Source organism: Oxyura jamaicensis, chromosome 6 (genome assembly GCF_011077185.1).
Source record: "Oxyura jamaicensis isolate SHBP4307 breed ruddy duck chromosome 6, BPBGC_Ojam_1.0, whole genome shotgun sequence".
NCBI classification, from domain to species: domain Eukaryota; kingdom Metazoa; phylum Chordata; class Aves; order Anseriformes; family Anatidae; genus Oxyura; species Oxyura jamaicensis.
This window is the reverse complement of record NC_048898.1, coordinates 22,222,232-22,247,623: the sequence shown is the minus strand read 5'-3', so window position 1 is coordinate 22,247,623 and position 25,392 is coordinate 22,222,232. Positions and strand designations below refer to the sequence as shown.

Below are 25,392 nucleotides of genomic sequence, written 5' to 3'. Positions count from 1 at the left end.
GAGAAGAAACGTCTCCTGATGTCCAACCTAAGCCTCCCATGGTGTTTTACCTCCCCTGGTAGTTGCATGCAAGACCGAAGGTGCCACTCGGCAGCTGTGAGGGAGGGCTGGCACACAGCAGCTCCTCCAGTTTCTCCATGCTCCCACCTCCCCTGGCTTGAAGTCCCCAGGCCTCCCCCCTATGTGTCGTGCTTATGGGGAGTTTGGGGGACGGAGCTTGTCAGGAGAGCATCTCCAGACCCAACATTTCAGGGCTGCTCCCTCCTGGCCTGGCGCCGAGGGGGCTGGGGAAGCCCCCACCAAGCTCTCCCGCTTTCTGCCGGGCACCGAAAGCTTCTCCCCACTCTCCCCGACCCTGCTGGGCACAGCCCGGGCCAGATCCCACATCCTGGAGCAGCCCCGGGCCCGCCACGCGCGGTCCCTCCCCTCCCGGGGGCGGCCCCACGGCGGCCCCTGCGCCGCGGCCCTTCCCCTGCCCTCGCCGCCCCTCTAGGGCGCAGAGCGAGGACGGCGCAGCCGCGCTTCGAGAATAGCCCCCCCCCTTCCCTCCGCCCCCTGACGGCAGCGGGGAGCCCCCCTTAGCGACTACGCCAGGAGCGCAGAGCGCCCCTTAGCAACCGGCTAGGCCGCAGCATCCCCGGCCTTTCCCAGCCGCCGCCGCCGCCTCCCCCTCGCCCTTCGGCCGCGGAGGCCGCGCTTACAGGTCGGTGCCGAGCTGGGTGAAGCCGGAGTTGAGGCAGCCGCGGGCTATGCGCCTCCAGAGGAGATCGCGGCTGCTGAGGAAGCGTAGGCGGCGGCAGACCTGGCCCAGGCGTCCCAAGGCCTGCACGTCCAGGTAGGAGCAGATGAGGAGCAGCAGCTCCTCGGGTAAGGCCCAGAGCGGGGAAAGGGGGGGGGAGGAGGGGGGGGAGGCGGCCCGGGATCCCCCCTCCGCCTGGGGGGATCGGGGGCTGCCCTTCCTCCCCATGGAGCAGCAGCTCCTGCCCCTCCTCCCCGGGAGCCGGAGCTGCTGCTGCCCGGGGGAGGCCAAGCCATGGACGGGGGCAGCCGCTCCCCAGTCACATGGGGCAGAAGCCGCTGCCTGTCACTGCCCCCCTCCGGGGGAGGAGGCGGTGGCGGCCGGGGGGGGACACGGGGACACGCCGAGCCCACCCTCGGTAGCGAGTTAGTTCCTTCATGGGGGCCACTGGGACTCCCCCGTGGACCGTCCACCACGAAACTGCCCCCCCTCCTCCGTGTTGGTGTTCTTCATAGCTGCTATTAATAACGTCACTTTATCTATGTACTGTCTTATAACGTGAATAATTAATGGAGGGAACGGTGATCCCAGGTAACCAGAGCATCTGCTCCACCACCTGGAGCAGTCCTGGCTGGGCTAGCACCCCGGCGAAGGAAGGTGAACAGCAAGGTGATTGCTGCTCATTAATTATCCTCGAGCAGGGTCAGGAGTTCCTGTCACCCACGAGATGACAGCAGGGGTCATCTGGTGTTGCACTGCTGTTCTCAACTACCAGATTCCCGGGCCACTTAAAAGAAAGGGTCTTCCGCATGTGAGAAGGGGCCTTGCCGCAGAGAATTTAAGGCTGGCTTTTTGCTCAGACCCTGCACTGCCATCCGTTCCCCCTTCACAGAGCAAGGGCTGAAAAAGTGCTCTCACTTCACACGTGTATGTGCATGCATACATGCACACAACCAAAAAAAAAAAAAAAACCTTCTTAATAACTGAGTCATTATTGCCATCCACAGGAGCCTGGAGTACTGACAACACAGAAGGATCCTGGTCCAAAATGGCAAAGTAGCCTTCCACAAACAGTGGAGCAGGAAAATATGAGTATAGTGTTGTGCTATTCTTTCTTACAGTATTTTCCACTCTATGGAAGCCTGAAATGCTTGGGGAAACTTCTGCCTCAGAATTTAAAAATAGGTAAGTTATGAAAAGTAAATCATCTACCTAGAATGCTTTGTACAGGTATCGCTTACCCACCACAGCCTACATCTCCTTTTGCATAGTGGAGCAGGAAAATAAATTTCAGCATATAATGAGGTTACCATAGCAGACAGGCCTTTTAGACCGTTAGTGCATCTGCTTCCAGAAGGTCATCTTGTCTGCGTAATCTCAAGCACTCAAATATTCAGATGGCTAAATCAGCAACTCTGGAGGCCTTGTATTTGAGAGGTTCAACACTGCCAGCTGAGGAACTGTCTGGTCCATTTAGACCGAGTTTCAATGCACCATGGAATTCAAGGAGATTCCAGAAGACCGTGAGAAGGCAAATGCTTTATCAGCATTTATTATGAGTGAATCAGCCCAATTAATTACAAATTTCTCAGTCTAATAAGACCTAATAAGCTCAGGTAAGATAACAGCATGTCTGGTACAGGATTTCAGTAGCCAATTGAAAGGGAGGTAACGTAACAAACATTGCTTAACAAAAGATTATAGAAAATTGGTGTGAATGCACTTTTATAACAAACTGATTCAATATCTTTTTGATGACATTAAGCTTAAACATGTATTTATAATTAGCTCTTTTGTAATAAACTTTGGCAATGTCTGAAACATTAAATTTATTAAAAGCTGAATGGCTTCTCTGTCTTAAATTGTTATTGTAAAGAGAGATTTATTATCAAGTTGGTCTTTCTCCAGTGGGAATCCAGAGAAAGCTTATGGACCCTACATTGTTTGATATTCTTATTCGTGACCTGGAAAAAAAATCTGAAATCACTAGCAAAGTTTTGTAGGAGGCACAAAGCCTCAGGGAAGAGGCAAAGGATGCTTATGGCTGCACAACCTTATGTTAAGTTTAGGCATAATCAAATTGTATGTATTTCAATCAAGCCAAATGTGAAGTTTCACATCTAGGAACAAAGAATGTAGGTCACACTGAAAGGATGTAACTCTATCCCGCAAAGCTGCAATTCCGTAAAGACTTCATTAAGATGAATAATCAGCTGAACGTGAGCTCCTTCTGCAGTGCTGTGACCAAAGGGCTGGTGCTGTCCTGAGAAACAAACGAGCCGGGAGGTTCTTTTACCTCTGGTTTTGACTCTGTTGTGACGGCTTTGGAAATAATTTGTCCAGCCAACATTTCAAGAAGGATGTTGAAAAACTAGAGGGGTTTCAAAGAAGTGTAGTAAGAATGATTGCTGGACTGTCAAACATGTTTTATAGTGAGACCCAAAGTGCTCAGTCTATTTAGTTTTCTGAAGAGAAGGTTAAGGTGTGAGGTGATCATGCCTTACGAGCACTGAAACAGGAAGGAAAATCTGGTAACACCAGGATCTTCAATTTAGCAGACAAAGAGATAAGATCACTTGACAGAAGGTGACGGGAAACAAATTTATAAATAACACATGTTTTGGTGGAGAAGAAAATTAACTGTTGAAACACCTTATCAAGATTTATGGTTGATTCACCATTTCTGTATTTCTTTAAAATAATACCAGATTTTTTTCCCCCTAAGAGAGCTTGACTGGACTACAACAACTACAACTTAAATCAGGAATTGATCTAGCGAGTCCTAACTCAGGATATCAGACAAAACAGTGAAAGGGGTCCCTTCTCATCTTAGGCTCTGTCACTTTGCAGAGGCTACATCTGACATGTCTCTGGTAGTCACGTCTCCCCATGCTATGTGACACCCATATTCCAGTCCTCAGCCTGTGCCACTTTGCCAAGGAAACAACTTGGTGAGCTCTGGAAGGAGCGTGGCTGCAAAGTAAAATGTGCAATGTGGCCCCTGGTGATACCAGAACAAAAGTATGGGCAAGTGCAGCTGCAAAGCAAGGCCTTAGTGCTCTCCAGTTTGTGGCCCAAGGTATAAACAACTATGGAAGATTTGCCTAAGATGAAATGTTTGTAAGCAGTAATCACAGAGAGGGTCAAACACAATCCGGACAGGGGTTGTAAATATTATTATGAAGAAAACAAGATGATATGTTGCTCTCTTAAATGTAACATTGTTTTCTAGTGTGGATAATTGCCTTACAACATTTTAACAATAATTATTTTTTGCCCCAGTGGATACAATCCATTATTTTCTTTGTAAGAGGAATGGACCTGCAAATACATACACTTCTCAGGCATGGTTTCAGCTGGTGTGACTGCTGTGGAGCTGGCAGTGCTGTGCATCACAGGCTAGGATGCCCAGTGGCACTTGTCTTCTCATCAGTGCTGAACAAAGTACATAGGTAGGTGTCTGCAGGAACAAGAACCAAGGAAGGTTTTGAACCGTTACTAAAACTGTACATGTAGCATGATTATTTCTGCTAAATTGTTCGAACTCTAATAAAGAAGTCAATGCAGGTGCCCAGTGCTGTATAATAAAGTCAATAATATAGCCTTCACATGTCATACGGTCAAAGATCCCAATCCTTTCATGACCCATGACCACTCTGAACCTCTAGAAAATGGGGCAGCGTTCTGTGCTGAAGTAGCAGACCATTCCAGCTTGCAAGATCTGTAAGCTAAAAACGGGAGCTGACACCTGTAAAGGCTGTGCTTTAACAGTGCAAGTCAATGAAACCCAGCTTGGAAGAAATGCCGTTTCAATGCCTGCCTTTTTTTTTCTTTCTTTCTCCTGTCTTCAAGGGGGTTTATTCTTTGCAGTGCCCTCAAATACACCTTTCCAGCTAAAGACACAATCATGTGGACAGCTCTTTGTTTTGTTTTTCCTTCCAACGAATGCTTTTGTGTATTTCTGAAACTTAAGACACCTCCTCTGCTACTACAGTACTTATCTGTAACACCATCGCTTTGAGGGATTAAAGCAGGTTACTTGTTACACACTTAGATCAAGAGTTATCTGAGTAGAAAGTCTATCCCGTTAGGGTTGGCGGAATCTGTTTTTGATCTTGAGTTGTTTTGATTTTCTCTGAGAGCAAGTAACATGTTATTTTAACTTCTGAATAAGGTGTGCTACCTGACTGTGTCTCTTCTGTTTGGCAGAAAGGATTAGAAACCTCCATGGAACTTGCACTCTATTAAAGCAGAGTGCTCACCATTGAGAACCAAGGAGCTGAATTGTTTTCAGATTATATGTGTGTGTGTGTCTTTCCCACATCAAAGACTTTGATGGAAGCTGTTCACGCTATTGTCAGGAATGCAGGGATTGGCACAAAGGTGATTAGCAAAATTGCTTTTCTGCAGTAGAAGCACAAAAATTATCAAAGGATTAAAGAGGATAAAATTAAAGGTTATACTGAATTTGGAGGTGAATTTTCTCCTTTTCCCCCCAGTTTATACATATTGATTTGGTTTCACCTATAAAGGGATTGCCAGAAGAAATTAAAATTAGAAACTGTTTGGTTTGAATTCTGTTAAAAGGCAAGGGAAAATCTTTCCTTAAAAATAATCCCAACAGACCCTATTCTGTATAGTTCCAAACCACTTCTACAAGGAGCTTTTAATGAGAACTAAGGGCACCCAGCCAGCGGCCAGCCCTACAAGGTTCTCAGCAGCCAAAGGATCAGGACCTTTATCCATAAACTATGCTGAAAATTATGAAAACAAACAATTCCATAAATCAGTTTGTCATCAGTGATGCTGTTTGTTTACTTTTCTCACTGCACTCTGCTGACAAAGATACTAAACTGAGGGGGTCACGCTCATTATCCACTTGCTAAGCACATGCAATGCTTTTTGTATTTTCATCAACAGCTGAGCTGCTTGAATGGTTTGAAAAACGGCAATAAAAATGGATTGACAAATATTCTAATGTATCAAAACTAACAGCTGAGCCTTCCAGAAGCTCTCTTGCTTGGCAAAACTGCAAAGCAATAATATAATAATAAAAGTATAACCTCCCATAGCCAGGAGAATTGTCTCCTCTTGCTGCTTTAGACTCTGTTTGTTGTTCATTTTATTTTGAATAGTCTTCTATTACAATTTTCTAAATACCAGCCCTATACCTATTTTGTCTTTGCATTTTGAGTTGGGTTTGTTTGTTTTGCTGCTCTGTTCTTTTCTGGAAGTCACCCAGATTATTTCATTTGTTTTTAACCTCATTTATCAAAGTATTATCTAAAGCATCTGTTCAGAAAATGTTCATTTTAACTGTTTTCCCAACAATGACCTTCTTCCTACCCCCCAGGCCACATCAAGTTGTCACTCACCAGACAGCTGTGGAATTTGGAATCATTCCTTTTAAATGCTTTACAATTCCAAATGGTAGATTTCTAATGGCACAATATGATTGCCACAAAGATCTTTAAATTTCCCAATCCTCCAGGCTTCAAAGGCTGGACCGTCCTTGATCTCCTGAAGGAATGCTTTTGAATCTTGTGCTTTTATAGGGGCTACCTATGAAGATATTTTAGGGGCTTTTTTTCTTTCATACTTAGAGCCTGAGGAACTAAACATTCAAATTCCCACTGGCTTCTCTGAGAGTAAGATCAAGACTTACACAGTTGTTTCTAGCGATTTTCAGCTCTATTTTCATTAATTCTGCAGGTTGTTCCAAAATTTTTTGGAGTGTTTAGAGAATAATGTAAGAGTATCCTTGGTGTAGTGGTGGCTGTGGTACTGTTTTAACCCACATCTGCCTTCCACCTACATGGCTACTTCACCCAGTCCCTAGCTCGTCCACAAGCAAGTCTGATGGTGTCCTAACTCACCGTGCCCATGGGCACAGAGGGCTGCCTTGCTCTTGGAGGATGCTCTGCTGTCATATTTGAATCTTCACTTACAACATAATAATAAGGAAAATGAGCAAACCTAATCCTACGGGCAGCTTTGGGTCTGCCTTGACTGGACAACCAAGAGAGAGTCTAATTGCCTGCAGCAATTACAAATTTGCAGAATCACTACAGTTCTAGGCTTCCTTCATCTCTTTCCATAGAGACAGAGGCAACATATCACTAGTAGTACTTTCTTGTACAGTAGAATTTCCTCAGTAAGGAAGCTGCCGTTTTTTTACTTCTCACTGGTTAATTTGGTTTACTCTCATCACTGAAACACAAAATTCATCAACTTGAAGTTAAGAGTTTTATAGTGTAGCAAAAGGAACCCAGCTGGTGCTAGAAACCTCCTTTATTTCTTAGTCAGTTCAGCTCATGCCAAGCCATGAGGCATATTCTACCCTATATCCTCTAATTAATGAAGAACACACACATATATATATAGAGAAAAGAAAACAGAGGGTAAGTTCTGTCTGTGCACTGTAGGGCCTGCTTCTGCTACGGAGCACCGCAGCCATGCAAGGGCCCACCTAGCACATTGATCCGTAAGTTTGGGGCCCTTGGCTGAAAACCCCACAGGGAAAGCGCCGTGATTTTTACAGTGCTCCGGCACCCCACAGGACATGACCTCTGCTGTGCCTGCAGACTCCCAGGTATTATTGTAAGTAGCAACCAACGCTTGGTCGCTGCAGTAAGTGTATGTTTAGATATCCCATATTGCACGTGATGTCTAAATAGGCCTCATCCTAACCTCGGGTTTTGTGACAACAACAAACTGCAGGAGCAACTAATTACTAACCCAGTTTATGGGTCAGGGAACAGGCCTTAGATCCTCATTTACACAGGTTTCTTATGATCATGTAAGCCCTACCTCTCCATGACTATTTTTGTTTGTTTATTTAGATCAGTTTAAAAAAAAAATCCCACATCCCAAAATAGAGAATGTTTTCCTTTGGAACTGGGAGAAAACACACTTGATGGCTTTAACATCTGCTGGACAATGCATGGATGGTGGTAGGCACCTCACACAGTTTCGTGACAAACACATGTGCGTACAGCGTGTCAGATTATAAATCCAAGAATAAAGAGTCATTAAAACCTCCCTTCTACAGCCCACCTGCCATGAAAATAGGCCTTTCACTCTATTTAAACTGAAAATGAGTATTGGGAAGGAAAATGCCGACATTCCAGGGATTCAAGTCAAAATCTCTCCCTCCAATAAAGGAGGTCTGTCAATTGAACATAAATTGATTCATTGTCTGTCTCCCATCAGGGCCCATAAGCCACCCCATGCACGTATGCTTCTATTCTTGCTAGAAACTGAGACCTCACAGTCCCAAAACCATTGCAGTAACATTTGCGTTTGTCATTGGCTTGATCTGAAACTCTGCATAATTCCCAAATATTTCACTTTTTCAGCGTGTTAGTGCCTGGTACAATTTTGGGGGGAAGATTCCAGCAGGATTAGCTTGCTACCCAGCAGAGCAAGAGCCCCTGCAGCTGCACCATAGGTGCAAATCTTTCTGCTCTTGGGATGGAGGAAAGGAGGAAGAGACATCTGCACTCTGGATCAGCTTGACTAGAATCACCTGAGTCCTGTTCCTTCTCTTTTCCTCTAGGTGTGCAATGGATTTATCATTGCTATTGTGTCTGAATTATTAGTAGCATTATGCTGAAACACAACTCAAAAGACAAACCAGGTGCCTGTGCCCCTGCAGAGGAGAAGGGGCTTCTGACTTCCCAACTTCAGTAGTCACTCTTGAAGCTGAATTGACTATTATGTGGTGACCGACAAATCACAGTGCCTCTCAGAGGTGACCCTCCTTACCTAGACCTGTGCTTCTTCACCTCTTTGGGCACTGTGAGACTTGTAACCATGTTAGTATAGAGAACATTTTTTTGAAATGGGGTAAAGCCCACAGCACTCCAGCAGTTTTTCCTGTCGCATCCCTCTCTCTTTCGATGCACACAAACATACAAATGTGCTTTCTCGGCATGAGCTTCCGTAGAAGGAGCCAGTGAAGACACCTACCTAATCCCGTGCACTCATTTTCCATCACCAGGGAGCCCTGACGTGCCAGGCCCGCTGGCTCAGCGGGTGCCTACCAGGTGTTGGGCCGTGCAGGTGTGTGCACAGGCACAGCAAGCGCAAGCACAGACAAAGATTCAAATACCAGGGCTTTTCAGCCTGAACCTGACACTGCCGCTTTAAAGCCAGAGACGCTGACATCAAAGTTTTCCACTCCCCAGAAGGAATGGACTGTTTTGCGCCCTTCCAAATGATGTCTCTCATCTCTCTGCCTTTCCTGCAGCCTTGTCTCTCTCTCACACACACTTTTTCTAATACCATCCCTCCCTCTCCACTTCAAACCATGGGAAAAACCTAGGAAAAGAAGCTTGCCGACTAAGGGAGCGTTTCGCTGCATTGTGTTTTCCAGCTAGACCTGAACAGACTGAAATCAATTCAGCTCTCGCTCGCTCCCTCCCTCTCCCATGTCTCTTTTTGTTTCTCTTAGATCGTGCTCCCTGCCTTAAGAAAGCCCAGTTTAGTTGTATCCATCCCCATAGCAATCAAGTGACCGGTGTTTTTTATTGCTTGTAAAAACACAGTATCTTTTTCATGGGAGTCAGGTTCTTCTTTGGTTTGCAATGCCCAGTGAGCAGTGGCAACAGCCTGCAGAATCTTTGATCAATTCTCACATATCCATTTGAAGTATCTTTAGTAGGCCCGTCAGAAGAAAGGGGCTCGGTAATTAGTATTTTAATATAGTATATCAGCCTCTCATTGTATTACTGGCACAGGGCCTGGTTTAACAGAAGTGCACAGAAATACCTGTATCTGATCTAAATCACTACGTGCTCTAAAACATATACATTATTAAAGCTGAAGTCCAGCTGTTGCTATATTAATATCCTCTGATTTTTATTTGCTCCTACCTTTTGGAAGGTTTCGGTTTTCATTCTGAAATTTTCCAGGCTTGCTCCCAATACCGAGGCTATAACTGCAGGATGAGAACCAGAGGAGAATGCAAGAAGGTTCGCTGGAAATTTGAACAGGCGAGATTCAGCACAGCAGAGCCAGAAGGGCCAAAGAAGGCAGAAGCGATGTGGAAACAACCGGGGTGACTGTGTCACTTCAATCCTGATCATTCCACCTGTAGACAAAGGGACAGAATTAGGGTGCGTGTGCAAACCAGCTTTTATGCCTCCCAATCTTTGGAATAATTTTGCAGTTACTGTTCCCTTAAAATATTTGTTTTTTTCCTTTCCCTAAGTTGCTCAAATTTTCAGGGCCAGACATAAGTTAGGTGTAAACAACACCATTTCCCTACATTTAGCAGAATTACGCAGCTTTGCATCAAAACAGATGGACCAAAGGCAACATAAAAGTTACCCACTTGGCCTAGCCAGAACTTCCATAATAAAGAAAACCCAGCAACCAAGACCAACCTCAAAACAGAAATGTCCAGAGAAAGCCAAATAACACCACTGCAAAACAGTTTGAACAATACAAACGAAGGTGTTGCAAAGTTGCAGGTTATCACCACCAGCACCAGAGCCCCAAAGGGGATTTTATAACTCACCCTAGGAAAAAAAATATATATATAATAATAATAAAAAAATCATCACTTTTGCAGTCAAAATGGGCTTGCAAAGTCCAGTCAGTGGATACCGGCATGCCCAGAGCTGCTTCTCTTGTAGCCCTAGTCAGCTACAGGTGGCCACAAAACAACAGGGGAAGAGGTCTAGATATGCTTTACTGATAGACAGATGAAAACCAGCACTGGAGAAACCTGCTCACCACTTGCAAGACACTCAGTTTGTGTCACATCATCCACCACCCAGTCCCAGGGCAGGTTCCCCACTTAAGAAGTGGGATACCTGCAGTTTCCAGTTGCAGCAACCCTAAATACAAGCCATTGCACTAAAACCTGGCTTCCAGGTTGACAAACTCAGTTGTGTCTGTCTGTCACTGCCACTGAGTGTATGTGGCAGTCAAGCAGAACTGGTGGGTGCTCAAAACCACTGGAAATGTCATTTTATTTAGGTGATTAAATACTGTTTTCAGAGTCTAACTTCTCACGTGCACTGGGACCCACCCACCTTTTGTATTATTTTGCTGCAATACAAACATTAATACTACAATTCCAAACTATTTCACAAACAGCACGGTACAGGGAGGGCTGGTTTTCCTCAGCACCTCGAGTATACTTGCAGCATCCGGGAACTGCCTCGTAACCTAAACTGCCAGTGGTTTGTAACCATTATCTCCCATGCACTTTTATTTCGGCAGCACCCAGATTATGGCCTAATTATTTTCAGCCAGCTGCACAGCTTCTCAGAGCTATGTTTCAGGAGAAGAGGTAATTAATTATGACCCTAATTTTGTGCAATGCAGTCTTTTAGGTAAAGGAATTGAGCTTGAGCATTCAGGTCAGCAACAATTTCTTCTGGCTTCTACGTGTCAGTATGGTGTGTGTCTATAAATATTCTCTGTATTTACTAATCAGTGCATTGTGTAAACACAGTTTACCAAATACTTTTCATATAAATGAATATATGCTAAGTAGCACAGAGTGTAACATTCTATACAAAATGGCAGAAAAGGACAAGTAAAATAGTGCACAAACAGGAAATCCTATGTGATAATAGATAATGGTCTCGGAGCATAAAGCAATGAGCTAAAGTTGATATTATCTCTACTCTGAGATAGCTCCTGATTAGTGTGTTTAATCATAAATAATAATAATAATAAAAAGTCTCGTGGAAGCTTTTCCACTGTTCTTTCTTAATTTCTCTCCTTCTCTCTCTCTTTCATTTTGAGAAAAACTGTCATAAAAAAAAATAAAAATAAAAAAAAAAAAGTTTTAAAAAAATTAAACATGGGGCAAAGCTTCAGTGTATTGTCATTGTTGTCAGTGTATTTTCAGGAAGTTTCTGAAGAGATAATTTTCTTAGTCACTATGATTTATTCTGACTCCTTATTTTTTGTAATGCAAGATTAGAACCTGAGCACAAGCTGTTTCAGACACTCGTCGGTGCTGAAACTGCCCGGCATCTCTAGCTGCCTAATTCCAGGACCGCTGAACTTTTCTAGCTTGCAAATAATTGTCATGATTGTATGCAAATGCCATCTCTTGGGACTCCTGCAATAGATACTGTAGGAATGCAGTTCCCCTGGAAGTAGCCAAGAGGGATCCACTTCCCTGCACATTTAAAACACTGTTTGGGGTGTAAAACACTCGCTAACAAAACTCCTAATTATGTCCCTGTAAATCCTGAAATCCTGAGAAGAGGGTTGAAAACTGGGTGTACACTCCAAGAAACAAACAACAAACAAAAAAAAAATCAAAAAAGGGAAAGATAACAAGGGAATTGGGCAGAATAAAGACATTTTCCAGGTCTCCTGAACAGATGAACAAGAATAGCTTTCCGAGCGATCTGAACTTTGTGCAGACAGCAGACTAACATCATATGAGAAAGGCAGAGGAGACAACTACAGTGAGAAAGCAGAGGGATGGTGTTGAGACACTTTCGGGGGGGCAGGGGGGGGGGAGATGATTCGTTGGGCCAAGTGACCTTTTCCCATCCAGCAATTTCTTCTGTCCCAGTGCAGAATGACAATGGGAGCCCAATGGCAGCGCAATCTGACATCCACGCCCGTACCCAAGCAGATTCAGCTCGGCCGCGCTGCGCTGCTGCAGCCATGGGATGCTGTGAAACAAGCCAGACCAAGTTTCCAACTTGCCCTCTTTTCTGTTGTTGTTGTTATTGCTGTTTGTTTCCATTCACCCCCTTTTATTCTCCATTTTTTTTCTGTCTTGACTCTGATGGGGGCTCTTTTTGTGCAAAACAAGCCCTTCTGATCTCTTTGAAAGGCCAGCTCATGTCATTCTTCCAGATCATCATTGTATGACATGTTTTTATATCAGGCTGACAAAGGAGCTATTTGATCAGGGGGTATGGTGTGTGATTGTAAGAAATTCAGCTAGCCGGTGGCAGCCATTGTTCCCCAAAGCGGCTCCCTGACCCCATTCTATTCAAGGAAAAACTCCCTTGGAGTGGCCTCTATTCATTGAGTAACACCAGTCCGCAGTCTCACTCCAGGAGTATGCTCAATTCAGAGGTGTGTCACCGATATTGCCCATCAACCAGCCTTTAACTCTTTCATCAGCATTAGGTTTCCAACACGACAGCTGTTATCATAGGATGAGCCAGGCCGGGGGGGGGGGGGTTGTTATGCATTCCAGCTCGCTGAAGCTCTCCTTATCTCGGAGAAATTTAACCTTCTTTACAAAAGTTGCAGTGGAAAATGTCCGTCTGCTGCTTTCTGCAATGAAGCCTGAGTCGTCTGCCTTCCCATCCCCGTGCCCTGAAACATCCCAGTTTGTTATTCAACTTCTCAAACAGGTGTCTTGACATGGTCAAGCTCACTCAGGCTTTGCATTGATTTAAACCATTTTAGGGTTTGACCAAAAATGATCTGTGACTCTCCCGTGTTCCATCTGCAACACCTTTCCTCTCCCTGATAATCTTGTACCCGTGGTGCACCCACGGCCCCAGTGCTGCTACTTGCTGTACGACAGAGCCTTCTGTGCCCCTAGGAGATGTTTCATCTCATGTTTACCAGCAGAGAAACCTTACAGGCTTCCCACAAGCTCTGAGAGGGCTGTGCACTGAAACTGCTCCTGTCCCTTAAATGGATACCTCCATGCACAGAGCCTCAAAATCTCAGGGAAATTTGTTCAGATGCTCCCATTTGGTTCAAGAAGCCATGGATCAGAGCCACTGCCTTGTGCCTAACTCTGGTTATTAGAGCATTGCCTTGCAGCCAGAATGGCTACGGATTTGGCATGACAGTGATCGGTGGTTTTGCACCCTGCTGGGAGAACTGTGCAGGTGACAGGATTGGCATTGGCCAGCCCGCTACAAATGCAGACACACGGGGCTCTGCCTGCACCTTGAGGGAAGTCTCTGAAGCAAACCAAGCTCAGTACACCCAGCTTAGCGTGGCTCTGCTGCACCTTTCAGTGCAAAACTTTTTCCCCATGCAGCAAGCAAGTGCTCTGGCTCTTGCAGGCCATCTCATGTGGCTGCAGCATCCTAGAGAGCAGAGTTACTTGCGGGGCCTCCTGGTGAGCCATTAGCTCGTTTCCCTGGTTGGAAACACGGCCCTGGTTTGAGCATCACCGCTCCATCTTCTGCATCCTTCCTCTGCCAGCGTGCATCCTGCCCGGCGTTTGGTACCACCTTGATAGCGGCTATCTCCGGGATCGGGATCTGTTAATAAACTCGGGCTCCCTCTGCTGGGACAGAGCATAAAATACTGGGGGGGTCTGCCTGCAGCACCAGCCTACTTCCCTGCTGGAATTTATTTTTGCTGTGCTGTTTCAGTAGCTGTCACGGCGAGCCCTGCATTTTTCTCCACTGGGTGACACCGATGGAGTAAGCAGCAATGCTCCACACTGCAGCATCCTTCAATACATGCTCCAAAACCTCTGGGAAACTTGCATTAAACTTCCAGTGACCTTTGGGTTTGGCATCACCTTCATTTTACGCATGAACTTTTTGCATGGGCCTCAAATGAGCACAAAAGCTCCAGCAGATTGGGGAAATCCTCTCCAACCCTCACCCAGGAGCAAAACCCAGTTGAGTGCATGGAAAAGCTGCTTGCAGGGTGGCTGAGCACAGTCAGCACCGCAAAGAACTGCATTAACCAGGCTGTCAGGATAAACCAAGCAAAGAGAAATGTAGATAAATGTCAGGGAAAGGGTCCAGGAAAGAGTGCAACCTGCTAGGAAAGAGATGCACAGCCAGTCTTTTGGTAGACCCCACAAAGCTGCAGAGAAGCCACTTCAGGGAAACATTCCCAGAGAGTCTAGGACCCTTCCCATCTGCTGCCTATGAATTCAGCATGCTACTTTATCTCTGTGACCTTTAATCCACCCCTAGTTACTGTGCAGAATGTTACTGCATCAACGTTTTTTCAAACAAAAAGTGCAGCGTAGATCAAATTAAATGCATTTCCTCAGCAAAGCTGCTGCCTTCGCCGGCCACTTCTGCGTTCCCTGCCCTGAGATCGCTGCTGAGGTTAAGAAGGCTGAGCTGGGTGTCTGACCTTCCTTGAAACTAGAACATTTCCTTAGCAGCCCAAAGCAGGCCAATTAACTCAAGGAGACCTGTTGCCATCCATGACAGCACCGACAGCTCTCTCCAGCAATCTGGGCACTCAGCTTGCAGCTAAGACTGCCCTTACTGCCCTGCAGCATCCTGACATTCCCCCTGCTGCCTCCAGTCTTAAAAATATGCATGTGGGCTGTTGGCAGAGGTGTTAATTCACTGCTTTGGTGGGGAATGATTTGCTTCCATAAAATACATCTCTGAAAAAATACAGCAGCTAATAGCTTCAGCGTTCCTACCTCTGTAGCTACCAGCTGTAGGCTTAAATCAGAACAAGTGGCAGCACAGGAAGGTTTCTGGGGATGAGGTCTCCATACCACATCGCAGACTCTCCTCTTCCCCTCCTGAGCTCCTTGTATGCCACCGACACCTTCTGCCTGGCTGACCTCTCTTTAAGCTTTTTGGGGCTGTTTGCACCATGGCCACCTACCAGGGTCCAACCCTGCTGCAGATAACATTGATACCCAGAGAAATAGCCCTGCGATAACAGCCCGCGGCACTGGGGTTTTGCCTCACTGGCATTTCCCAGGTCCTTTGAAGCAGTCTCCTAGAGTTCATCTGGTCTCAAGAGCAGAGGCATGTTTGTCACCTCCGGGTGTCCTCAAGGTGAGAGGAGGACTAAAAGCCCACGTACTTTGACTGGATGATTGGTTCTGGCTTCCCTCTCCTCCCTGTGATGTTGATTCCCAGGGAAAGCACTTTATTGAGCACAGGTGGGACCCCCATCCCCTCCTCACCTCCCCACTGGCTGCCTGCAGGGGAAGGTCCTCTGCTTCTGCCTGCTTTTCCAGCCTTTCCCACCTTCCTGCCCCTTCACCCCTTCGTTCTTGTCCTTTAGTTCACATCGCCAGGACAGCCTCCCACACCACAGGTAGCAAACCTAAAAGAAAAGCCACGTCCTCCCCACCTGTAAGGGGATCCCACGTCACAGCGCCGAGGGCTTGTCTGAAATCCCTGCTCACGGAGCTTCACGGTCAGAGGAAAAAATAGCTGAAAAAATTATTTCCTCTTGGGAAGTTTCTCATCCTCACCGAGGCTAAGGCAAGCTGGCTCCCTCAAGGAGCCCCAGACTTCATCTGGAGAGCCCTGGCTGGTGACCGGAGTTATTGGGACCACGATGGCCTGGGGGATGCTGCGTCCCACCACTCCAGCTGGTGGCACATCCCATGGGGACACCTCCACATCACACCGATAGCGGTGCTCTGGTGCTCAGCCTGGCACTGGGAACATCACGTCCTCCTTGCGATGCCCTGCTGGGGGGCAGGCGGCTCCGCGGTGGAGACAGCCATCAAGCACAAGTAAATCCCCCTGCGCCGGTGTCAAGTGCAGCGCGAAGGCCGACGAGGGGAGGTGGTGAAACCCTCAGCTCCTCGCAGCGATCGCTCTGAGAGGGAGTGAAGTGTGGGCACTTCGCCAGGCCCCGCGTGTATCAGCAGCTACCGCCCTCCCCTCCTGCTCCTCCAGTCCCTGGGCCTGGGGATGCCCCTTCACCACCCAGCAGCGAGCAGCAGGAAAATGCTTTTCTTATGGTTAACCAGACCACAAGAGCAGTAGGAAATGGGTCAGTGCACCAGGTTCTGCACATATTGCAACAAGCCACAGCTGTGCCCTTGTGGATTTGGGGTTTTCACAGCACTGTCCGCTCCTCTCCCTGGTCGGACCCTCTCCATCCTTCGGTCGCTCCTAGGCAAGTGCTCCAGGACAGCACCTGCAGATGGCAAACTGCTCTCCGGGCAGAGTCTGCCAAAACCTGTGGCTGTATGAAAGCTCTGTGCTCGCTGTGATGACTGGGCATAGAAAAATTGCAAATATGGGCACTGAAGATAATTAGGTTGCACAAACCTCTTCTCTCAGAGCGAGTCTACTGAAGTCAGAGGAACGACTGCAGATTTACCCTGTCACAACAGAGAGCAAAAATAGCTCTGACTTCACCAGCTGAATGTTTCAATGACCAGAGATGGAGCCCTCCTGGGCAACTGCGAGGCTCAGGATTTCAGGATTCATTAGAAGAGTAACACTGCCTTTGCTTTGGAGATGTGCTGTAGCCTTTGCAGCAGGAAATGAGGGATGGGAGACTGTAACCATGCTTTAGCTGTGCCTCCTGTGGGCATCATCCATGCCTCTGTTCTTCAAAACAGGCTGGAGGCACAGCAGTCCTGGCCAAATGAGGGCAAGAGCTCCACAGTCAGCCTCGAGCTGTCTGAAAAGTCCCTGCAGGAACCTCTGGGAAAGCATCAGCCCTGGGTGAGGGCGATCACAGCGGTGGGTGGTCACCGCATCACTCGTCCTCCCAAGGCGCTGGACAAAACCAAGCCAGCAATGGGCTCCACTGCCAGATGCTGCGGCCAAAACACTTGGCTCCACTTCACAAGAGATGTTGACAGATGGGAATCAGCTTTAAAAAATAGCTCCAAGAGGCTTGGAAAAACCTTCTTTTGGTGCCTGCAGAAGCTTGGTCAAGTTGGATGGCACTGTAAGCTGGAAGACAAGAGCGCAAGATCAAATGTCAGGAGTTGAAAATGGGCAATTTCAAATCCAAAATCCTGAATAAAATTGGAATATGGAAGCCCTGCAGGATATCCTTCCTTCCTTGTCTGTAACCAAGGACTACAGCTTTCACTCACAGGACACTGAGCAGGATCCTCTTGTCATGGTATCACAGGGGACTGGACCAGGCAGTCAGAGTAATCCCCACAAATTTAAAATCTGCTCCTGTACGAAGACAGGTTTCTTCCACTAGGGATATGGGACAAAATCCAACCTTCAGTCAAAGCTGGGGAATCGGACCTGAGGTTTAGCAAAAGATCAGTTCTGTGGTTTTTGACTTCATTTATAGCTCAGATTATTGCATACAGACATTGCTTCCCCCTCTGGACCACTTCCATACCTTTTCTTGGCCTCTTGCAGACTAATTCAGCTGATTCCCGGCTCTGCCAGGAGTCCTTTCAGACCTTAATCCTTCTGCGCACTGATTCCCTCCACTCTTTCTCTGAAACGGGGCTGTGCCACTTGCTCCCAGCCCCAGCTGTGAGCTCCTTGGTGCTCACCCCTGCCTCTGTGCAGAGCCCAGAACAGCATCAGCTGCTGTGGCACGGGGTATGAGGAGGAACGAGGACGCTGGAGTTCAGTGAAAGAGCCCTGGAAAGGTTGCTTCTCCTGCTGGATTCTCTGCTGAGAGTTTGGCTCGGTCCTGCTGCCTGCCGAAAGCAAAGCCAGCCTGAAGATGATGGAGCATTTTCAGCGTCTAAAAAAAGTCCCCAACAAAACCAACTGCTTCTGTTTATAACTGGCTTTCTCTGGTTTACAGAAAAAGCCCGAACAGACAGAGCTCCCCCAACCCCAGCAGGTGAGAGGCTCCCATCCCTGTCTCCTGGAGGGACGCATTTAGCAGCAGCTGTGGAGGGAGCAGGACAGGCAGAAGCTGCACCAGCCACGATTGCCACATTCAGCCCAAATAGCTAAATACACGCGCTGCAAATACAACATCTGCTCACAGAGCAGGGAGTGGGAAAGCTGGGTTCTCAGCTCTCCTGCTTACCTGAACTTCTCATTATGCCCTTTGTGAGAATCAGGTGCTCCTTGCACAGAGAAAACTCCTGGGATGCAGGAGCTCACTGCACAGGGGGGGACCAGCATGGGGGGGTCCCAGGCAGCATCCCACCCCCCCTGGCAGCAAGAGTGACAAGGCAGCCCCAGCATGATAGAGGGATGAGCTAGTTTTCATAGATACTTGAGGAAATAAGCACCTATTTGCACAAGGAATATATAAATACAGGAAATTACAGACAACATGCAAGGCTACATCCTGGTGGGGATCTAGGAAAAGGATCCCGGAAAGGATCCCTTTCTGTCTTTTGCCACAAAAGGATGGCATTGGAGGGAACCAGATCTGTGCTTGGAAAAACTTGAGGGAGGATCTTCAAATATCTGCATGGGTCTGGGTGTCCATGTCCTGCTGGAAGCCACCAGTTCCCAGCTTCAAAACCAGAGCTCAGGCTGCTGTGCCATGGTCCTGGCAGGACCACAGGCTCCTAAATGCCCTCAAACACTCGAGAATTGAGGTTTTGAATGCCGAGCACTCACTCCAAGCCCTGCACCGCTCTGCTCCCCAGTGCTGCAGTGTCCATTTCACAAGGTCAACCTCTGCAGCACGTCCTCTGTGTTTTCAAAGCGTTTCCCTAACAGGTGGCTGCCTCCCTCCTCCCCGTACATGCTGCAGCTTGAATCGGCCACTTTGATCAGGAGGGAAACATCCCTGCAAAGCCCTTGATGTAGCACCAGCAATGTGTTAGAAGCAAACTGCCAGCGCATGGTGAAGAAATAGGGCCTGAAATAGTGGAGGACAATGGAAGAAGACCTGACCAGCAATCCTAAGCAAACCATGCCTGAACCCCATGCCGTCAGCCCTCCCCAGGGCTCGAAGAGTATTTTATGGCTTTAATAGAGATAGTCACATCTGCAGATGCATCTGCGTTGCCCACCAGCAGGCTCAGGCCAGCATCCCAGGCTGCTCTGGAAGCATTCCCAGGCTTGCATATGCTGATGGGCCCTGCTCTCCCTGTACGAGCCCCCAGCTGGCTGTGCAGATGGAAAGGGCCCAGGTGATTTGTGGAAACACCTGAATGTCTAAATCGGGCAAACTCATCTATGCAGATTCACTGGGTGGAAGTGAGCTGGACATAGAGTGCTTTTCATCCAAGGAGGCTTTGGATGTCATGATAATCCATGGGGACAAGGGGCTGCCCACCTGAGCATCATGCGGCAGCAGCACTGGCTCACCAGTTCATCCTAAAACACTATGAGGACCCCATACTTTAACCAAAATGGGTAAAAATCCTGGCCACCACCTTGCCTGCTCCAGTGCCATGGAAGAGCTCTCGTGTTTGTCCGAGCCAGCTGCGCTCCCAGAGCCTTGGCTTTAATGGCGCTTTGTGAAGCAGGTTGGCTCCTCCACAGCAGCCCCAACTGCCGAGAAATCAATCATTACCAGGAGTTAGCTGTTTGATGGTTAACAGCCTGAACCAAAGCCAAACTGGTTGTTAATTGGGCTAACAACTGATTTCAAGGGGTTGTTCTGCAGGGCCCAGCACTCCCAGCAATTGACCAGGAGCTGTAACTAGCAGCCGGGCAGCAATTAGCAGAGCCCAGGGAAATTCGCAGGCCATTACCAAAGGGCCGGCTCCCAGCTGGGCATCTGCTTCTCACAGGTGATGGGGCCTAAGCGTGCAAATTGAGCCCGCGCTCGGGGTCCCCTTTCACATCCCAGAGCTGATTTTTTTCCTACCTGCATACAGCCTGGGTGTGCTCATCCCTCATTTCAGCATTGTGGCAGCTTATTTTGTCGTGAGTTTGGGTGGTTTTGGGGCATGGCAACTGAAGTTTTTCTCGTGTTTGCTATGAGCACCCGCAGGGACACCATCCCTCATCCCTCAGATCCCCTCCCAGGGCTCTCCTTTGCCACAGCAGCAGCTAAACCAGGGGGCACGCTAAGGTCTGTCTGCTGGATTGTGGCACCTGTTGTAGCTGACCACACAAAACTCAAGCCCTTGGGGGAAAGGGCTGCCTTTCACTCTGTGAGCAGCTCAAAAAAGAAGAGATTCCAGTCACCAGGGTGTGTGACTACAATAGACAGAATAATCACAGCAAGAGAGGCTGAGTTTTTACATCTCCTGCTATAAAAGCTCTAAGAAAGGGGGAAAAGGGGGAGCAGGGACACAGGTCAGGCTCCCACAGCCCTCAGCATCCCATTTCCAGCCCACAGCTGCTGACAACACCAGCAAAGCACAGCAACGATACCTGGGCACAGCTGACGTGGTTCTTCCTGACACAGCCCAGCTGCTGGGTTAGGACTTTGCAGCTGCAATTTGCATCTTGCCCATCGCATCTGACAGCCCCAGGGGACCTCCTGGAGACACAGCCCCTGTAGGAGAGGTGATGTAAGATGCATAAACCCCAAGAGCATTCCCTCTACCCTCCAGGACATCTGAATTGTGTTTCATTGCAGAGTAGACTGGGCCATGAGTAATCTGGAACAACGGCTGATACCTTCAGCCCAGCCATAACAGGACCTCTCTTTCTCTGGCTGATGTGGTACAGAGCCAGTGGGTGGGTGAGCAGCTTTGCTGGAGCTCTACCAATTCCACACCGACTCTGCACATTCCCACTAAACCAAGTCCAAAATATCCCTCCGCCATCTCCCAAGAGCTCCTCTGCTGCACCAAGCCACAGCTGCCACGTGTCCCTAGGCCCATAGGCTGTCATACCAAAGGACACGGAGCGCTCTTCTTCATTCCAGGAGGAAATAAAATGACAAGCACGGTCATGAAAGCTCTTCTTCAGCAAAGCCAAACTGCTTACCCCATTCTTGGAGGGCAGCCTCCTGCCCCAGCCCCAAAGCAGAACAAGGCTGCGGCTCCCTTCCCTGAAGGAGACAACCAGGGGAAAGCTGGGGGCAGCCCCGTTTTTAGGGGTGAGCTATTGCTGCCGGAGGTGTGCGTGGGCAGGGGGCAGAGATGCTGCAAATGAGGAGCGGGGTGGTAACGAGGAGCAGATGCGTAGGTGCTTGGAGCATCCCAGGTGCTATAGAAGTGCTAAATGTTATTATCATGGCCAGGAAACAGGCCGTGAAAACCCACTGCACTCCACATCCCCTCGCTCTCTGCCTTCTCCAGGATCTGGGGCAGAGCCTCCCCACCAGCCCCAGGCAAAGGGGAGCCAACCTTGCGGTGTCGTGGCTGCAGCTGTGCTGGGGATCCCCAGGATCAGGGGGGCTGCGCAGAAAGGAGAGGAGCATGGAGAGAAAGCCTCAAGAGGGGAGCTGGGGCTGGGTCATATGTGGCCAAGGAGTCCTCATGCCCTGTCACAGTGTGGTGCAGTCCCAGCAGCACCATGAAATGACGTTTTCCTGCACAGGACTCATTTAGTGGCCTTCCCACCCAGGATTACTCTTCTCATGGGTTCCCAGCCCCAGAGACTTGCTCCCTTGGGAGATCCCTGAGCTCATTTCTGCTCCACCCTGCACCTCCCTCCAAGGACGTCCCCGAGAGGTTTGGGACCACAGCTGGGCCTTGCTGGCACCAAGCAGGGTACAGGGCACTGCTGAGCCCTCTCTGCTGGCAGGATGCAGCCCATTTTGACCTGGGGTAGCTGCACTGGAGCAGAAATATGGGACCCCCCACGGAGCCCCTGAGCATCCCCACTTCTGGCTATAAATCCCCTCCCAAGGAGGGGTCTGGAGAGAGCACGGCCGAGATGATCGGCCGTCCCCCGCCCCCTCCCCGAGAGGAATTGCCCTCAAACAAATGAAATGTGTGTAATTAATGGGCAGGGGGCTGGACAGGTCCGAGATGAAAGCGTTTCCTGGACTTGTCCTTCATTTGCATGGTATCAGAAGCTGTTCAGAAGGTGTGACTTTTCCCACAGGGAGCCCTCAGCTCGGTGGCACAATAAAGCCAGGACTTCTTACCCAGAATTAATTAAAGGAGGGGGATGGGGATGGCAGGGAGATGTTTGAAAGCTGAGCCTGATGCAATAAACAAACACCCCAGTCCTTCCCCCCAAGCTACGACATGCCCAGGGGGGGCCAGGTGAGCCCCATCCCTGCACACAAAGCTCACCCTGCTCAGAGGGTGCCCAGACGTCGTGGACAAGTTGTCGTGGGTTGGCCTGGCAGTGAAGACCAGGGATGTTCACACAGTGAGAGAAGGGCTGGGAGTAGGGGCAGTGTGTGCCTGAAGGCTTGGGGTACCAAGCAGTGCAGGAACACAGCCCCCACTCCAGCAGCACGGGCCCCTTTTCTTGCCACTTCCATTTATTCCTGCCCATCTAACGATTCTCTGCCATAGCTATGTTTAACCTGAGAATAACTCTTCTCCCTTCCCACTTCACTCTGTAGCATTCAGCTGAGGCAGCCCCACGTTTGCATCTTACCCCTGGTTTGCTGGCTGGACCAGCTGGCCTCCTGGTGTCACCGATGATGTCCCGGTGATGCCGACCCTCCCAAGCTTTGCTCAGCTCCAGCCTCACCACTGAGTCCAGCCAGCATCAGGCAGCACTGTCCTCATCAGGCCAGGAAGCATATACACTGTTCCTGAAGCTCAGGAGTGACAATCACCCCTACACCAACAACCAGGGCAGGACATCTCCGCTCCTGCTTCATCTGCCGCCTCCCTGCAGCCAGGGGACCGCAGGGGACACCAGGAGTGGTGGCACTAGGAAGGGTACTCTCCAACACTTTTGGGAGGGTTGCCTGCAAAGCTAGGTCTTCCCCGCAGGGGGTTCTCCCCCAGACACCCACACCAACAGCAGAAGCACCCGGGCCCGTCCCTGTGGCCCTGCTGGGAACTGGGAGCTCCCAGCCCCGCAGGAGCAGAGGCTCTGGACCCCCACATCTCTGGGAAGGGGGCGAGGTGCTCCAGCCAGGCCAGGGATCAAGTGGTATCAGCACAGGGACAGGGTATGAGGAGCCATTAATTAATTCACTTACTCATTAACTAAGCAGCAGTGGGCTCTTTAATCTTCCAAGCAAAGTCAAAACAACATTTGCTGGCTGGAAGCTGAAGCTAGACAAATTCAAGCAATAAACAAAGACCCAAATCGCAGAGCTCCTGGGTAGCACAGTAACCCCAAAGCCCTTTAATGAAAAGGGGCTAATTAACTATGGACCAAATGACCTGAGAGAGATGGGGATCCCTTCCCAGGAGCCGGCAGGCTGTGCCAGCAGTGGTGGGGACAGGCAGGGTGTCCTTCACCAGTCCCTGCCTGCTCCTGGCTCCAGGGTGCTGGGTGCCCCCCGGGAGGTGGAACGGCCTTGCTGGGGGCTGAGCACCCCCATCACGCCCTGCTGTCTGTGTCCCTGGGGCGACCTGCATGGAGCCAGTCCTCCCCTCCTGCTACCCTCACCTGGAGCAGAAATCCAGCACCAATTCATCCGGGCTCACAAAGCCATTAGGAGAAGCAATTAGACAAATTAATGAAAGAAAAGCACCCATTAAGGACTATCAAACACCATCTCCACCTGGGTAAGGGCCTGGAGCCATTCACTTTTATTCCCTGGAGCCTGGGGACAATAACATGGCCTTGCCCCAGCGCTCTCAGTCCCAGACACCCACAGCCCCTGGGTCCCTGGTGGCTCCATCCACCTCAAGCAGCTCCGTCCTGCAGCCCAGGCACCAACCACGATGGCAGTGGTGTGGGAGTGACGCTCAGAGTACGGCCGAGCACTCAGCCCCCAAGAAATTAAAGACACCCATACTGACAGCTCAGCCCAGAGCGTGGCATTTGATTATTAATAATAAAAAATAATAAAGTAAAAAATAACAATTCTGTTCGTGCATCTTTCACCATCTAACCAAAATAAATGGAGCCAGCTGGACCAGCAGGATGCTCGGAGCAGCACTCGGGCTGCTCTGCTTGGACAATGTGGTCCCTGCTTCACACCAGGGCCTGAAACCCCATCAGCTCCTCTGGGCAAGCCCCACAAGGGCTGAGCGGCCACCAGAGGAAGGGACACAACAGCCTGCTTTGAAATGTCGGGACACCAAGTTCACCAAGGGCAGAGGGGAGCAGAAAATCTGCTTTTGGTCCTGGAAAGCCTCATCCACTGGGCCAGGTCAGGACTGTCCTGCACCACATCCCTGTTCAGGCTCCCATGGACCTGTCTGCTCCTTAAACCTGAAATTTCCTACAAGGAAAGCCATGATTCCCATAAAACCCCCCTGGGTCCAAGATCTCAGGTATCCTCCTGCTTCCCATGCCTGCTCCCTGGGGAAGGAGCTCGCACCAAGCAGCATCCTCAGCCTGTCCTGCACCTCTCCATCCTCCCTTTCCCCTCTCCATCCTGCATCTCCAGCCCCAGCCCTCCCGGGAAAGCAGGCAGGCTCCAGGTAGACTAATACAAATTTTTAATGCACATATTAAATAAATATTTCAATCATTTCATATTAAATTTGTACACAACCAAAAAAAATCCTCAAGGAAACAAAACAATCAAAAAAAAGATTGGATGAAAAGTCACCCCTGGTTCTGGCTCCTATCCAGTGTCTTTGTTTGCCCTCCCCGTTAGGAATAATTGCTTTAACCCTTCGGAGAGAGGCACGGTCCCAGGGCAGCATGTGCAGAGCGGGGCTGGCTGGGGATGCTCACTCAAGGGATTCAATGTTTCCCTTGGTGTTTTTTTTGTCTTTTTTCTTTTTTTTTTTTTTTTTTTTCCCCCCCTTCTTTTTTATTTGTATCCCAAAAAAAACATAAATTCCCCGGAAAAAAAAAAAAAAAAAAAAAAAAAAAAAGTGGCAGTGTTTTTCATCAGAGAGCAAACCTGGAAGAAACAGTTGGAAATGGAAGTGTCGACCACAAACCGAGTGTTACAACAAAACCAGCCTGAAATGGCTCCACAGTAATTTGTAAACTTTTTTTAATTAGATGAAAACATCCATCTGATTAAAAAAATAAAAAATAAACAGAAAAAAAATGGTGAAAAGTTCACATTTTCCTCATGGAAAAAAATAAAATAAAATAAAGATACCACCAGCCTGC

The 25,392-nt window shown here is 48.7% G+C and overlaps 2 protein-coding genes across 5 annotated transcripts in view; both read right to left on the bottom strand.

Moving 5' to 3' along the window:
* FBXW4 (F-box and WD repeat domain containing 4) overlaps positions 1-1,071 on the bottom strand; it is a 58,494-nt gene extending 57,423 nt beyond the window's left edge. Inside the window, exon 1 of the mRNA XM_035330184.1 lies at positions 702-1,071. Within this exon, the coding sequence (XP_035186075.1) occupies positions 702-967 (266 nt within the window). The 5' untranslated portion in view covers positions 968-1,071. The remainder of the gene's footprint in view (positions 1-701) is intronic.
* Positions 1,072-2,773: 1,702 nt separating this feature from the next.
* LOC118169159 lies at positions 2,774-21,265 on the bottom strand. Of its 4 annotated transcripts, XM_035330185.1 has the most exons (5): positions 21,217-21,259; positions 20,656-20,779; positions 19,314-19,437; positions 9,616-9,833; positions 2,774-3,002 (listed from the first exon to the last, which is right to left on the bottom strand). In XM_035330185.1, the coding sequence occupies exons 1-5, from the start codon at positions 21,219-21,221 to the stop codon at positions 2,949-2,951; spliced, it is 525 nt and encodes a 174-aa protein (XP_035186076.1). In that variant the 5' UTR covers positions 21,222-21,259; the 3' UTR covers positions 2,774-2,948. The 4 variants fall into 4 exon arrangements, 1 of the variants encoding a protein (XP_035186076.1); XR_004751946.1 differs by lacking the exon at positions 19,314-19,437 and having other exon boundaries at positions 2,774-3,110; positions 21,217-21,265; XR_004751948.1 differs by lacking the exons at positions 2,774-3,002; positions 9,616-9,833 and adding an exon at positions 18,814-19,186 and having other exon boundaries at positions 21,217-21,265.
* Between the last annotated feature and the right edge of the window lie 4,127 nt (positions 21,266-25,392).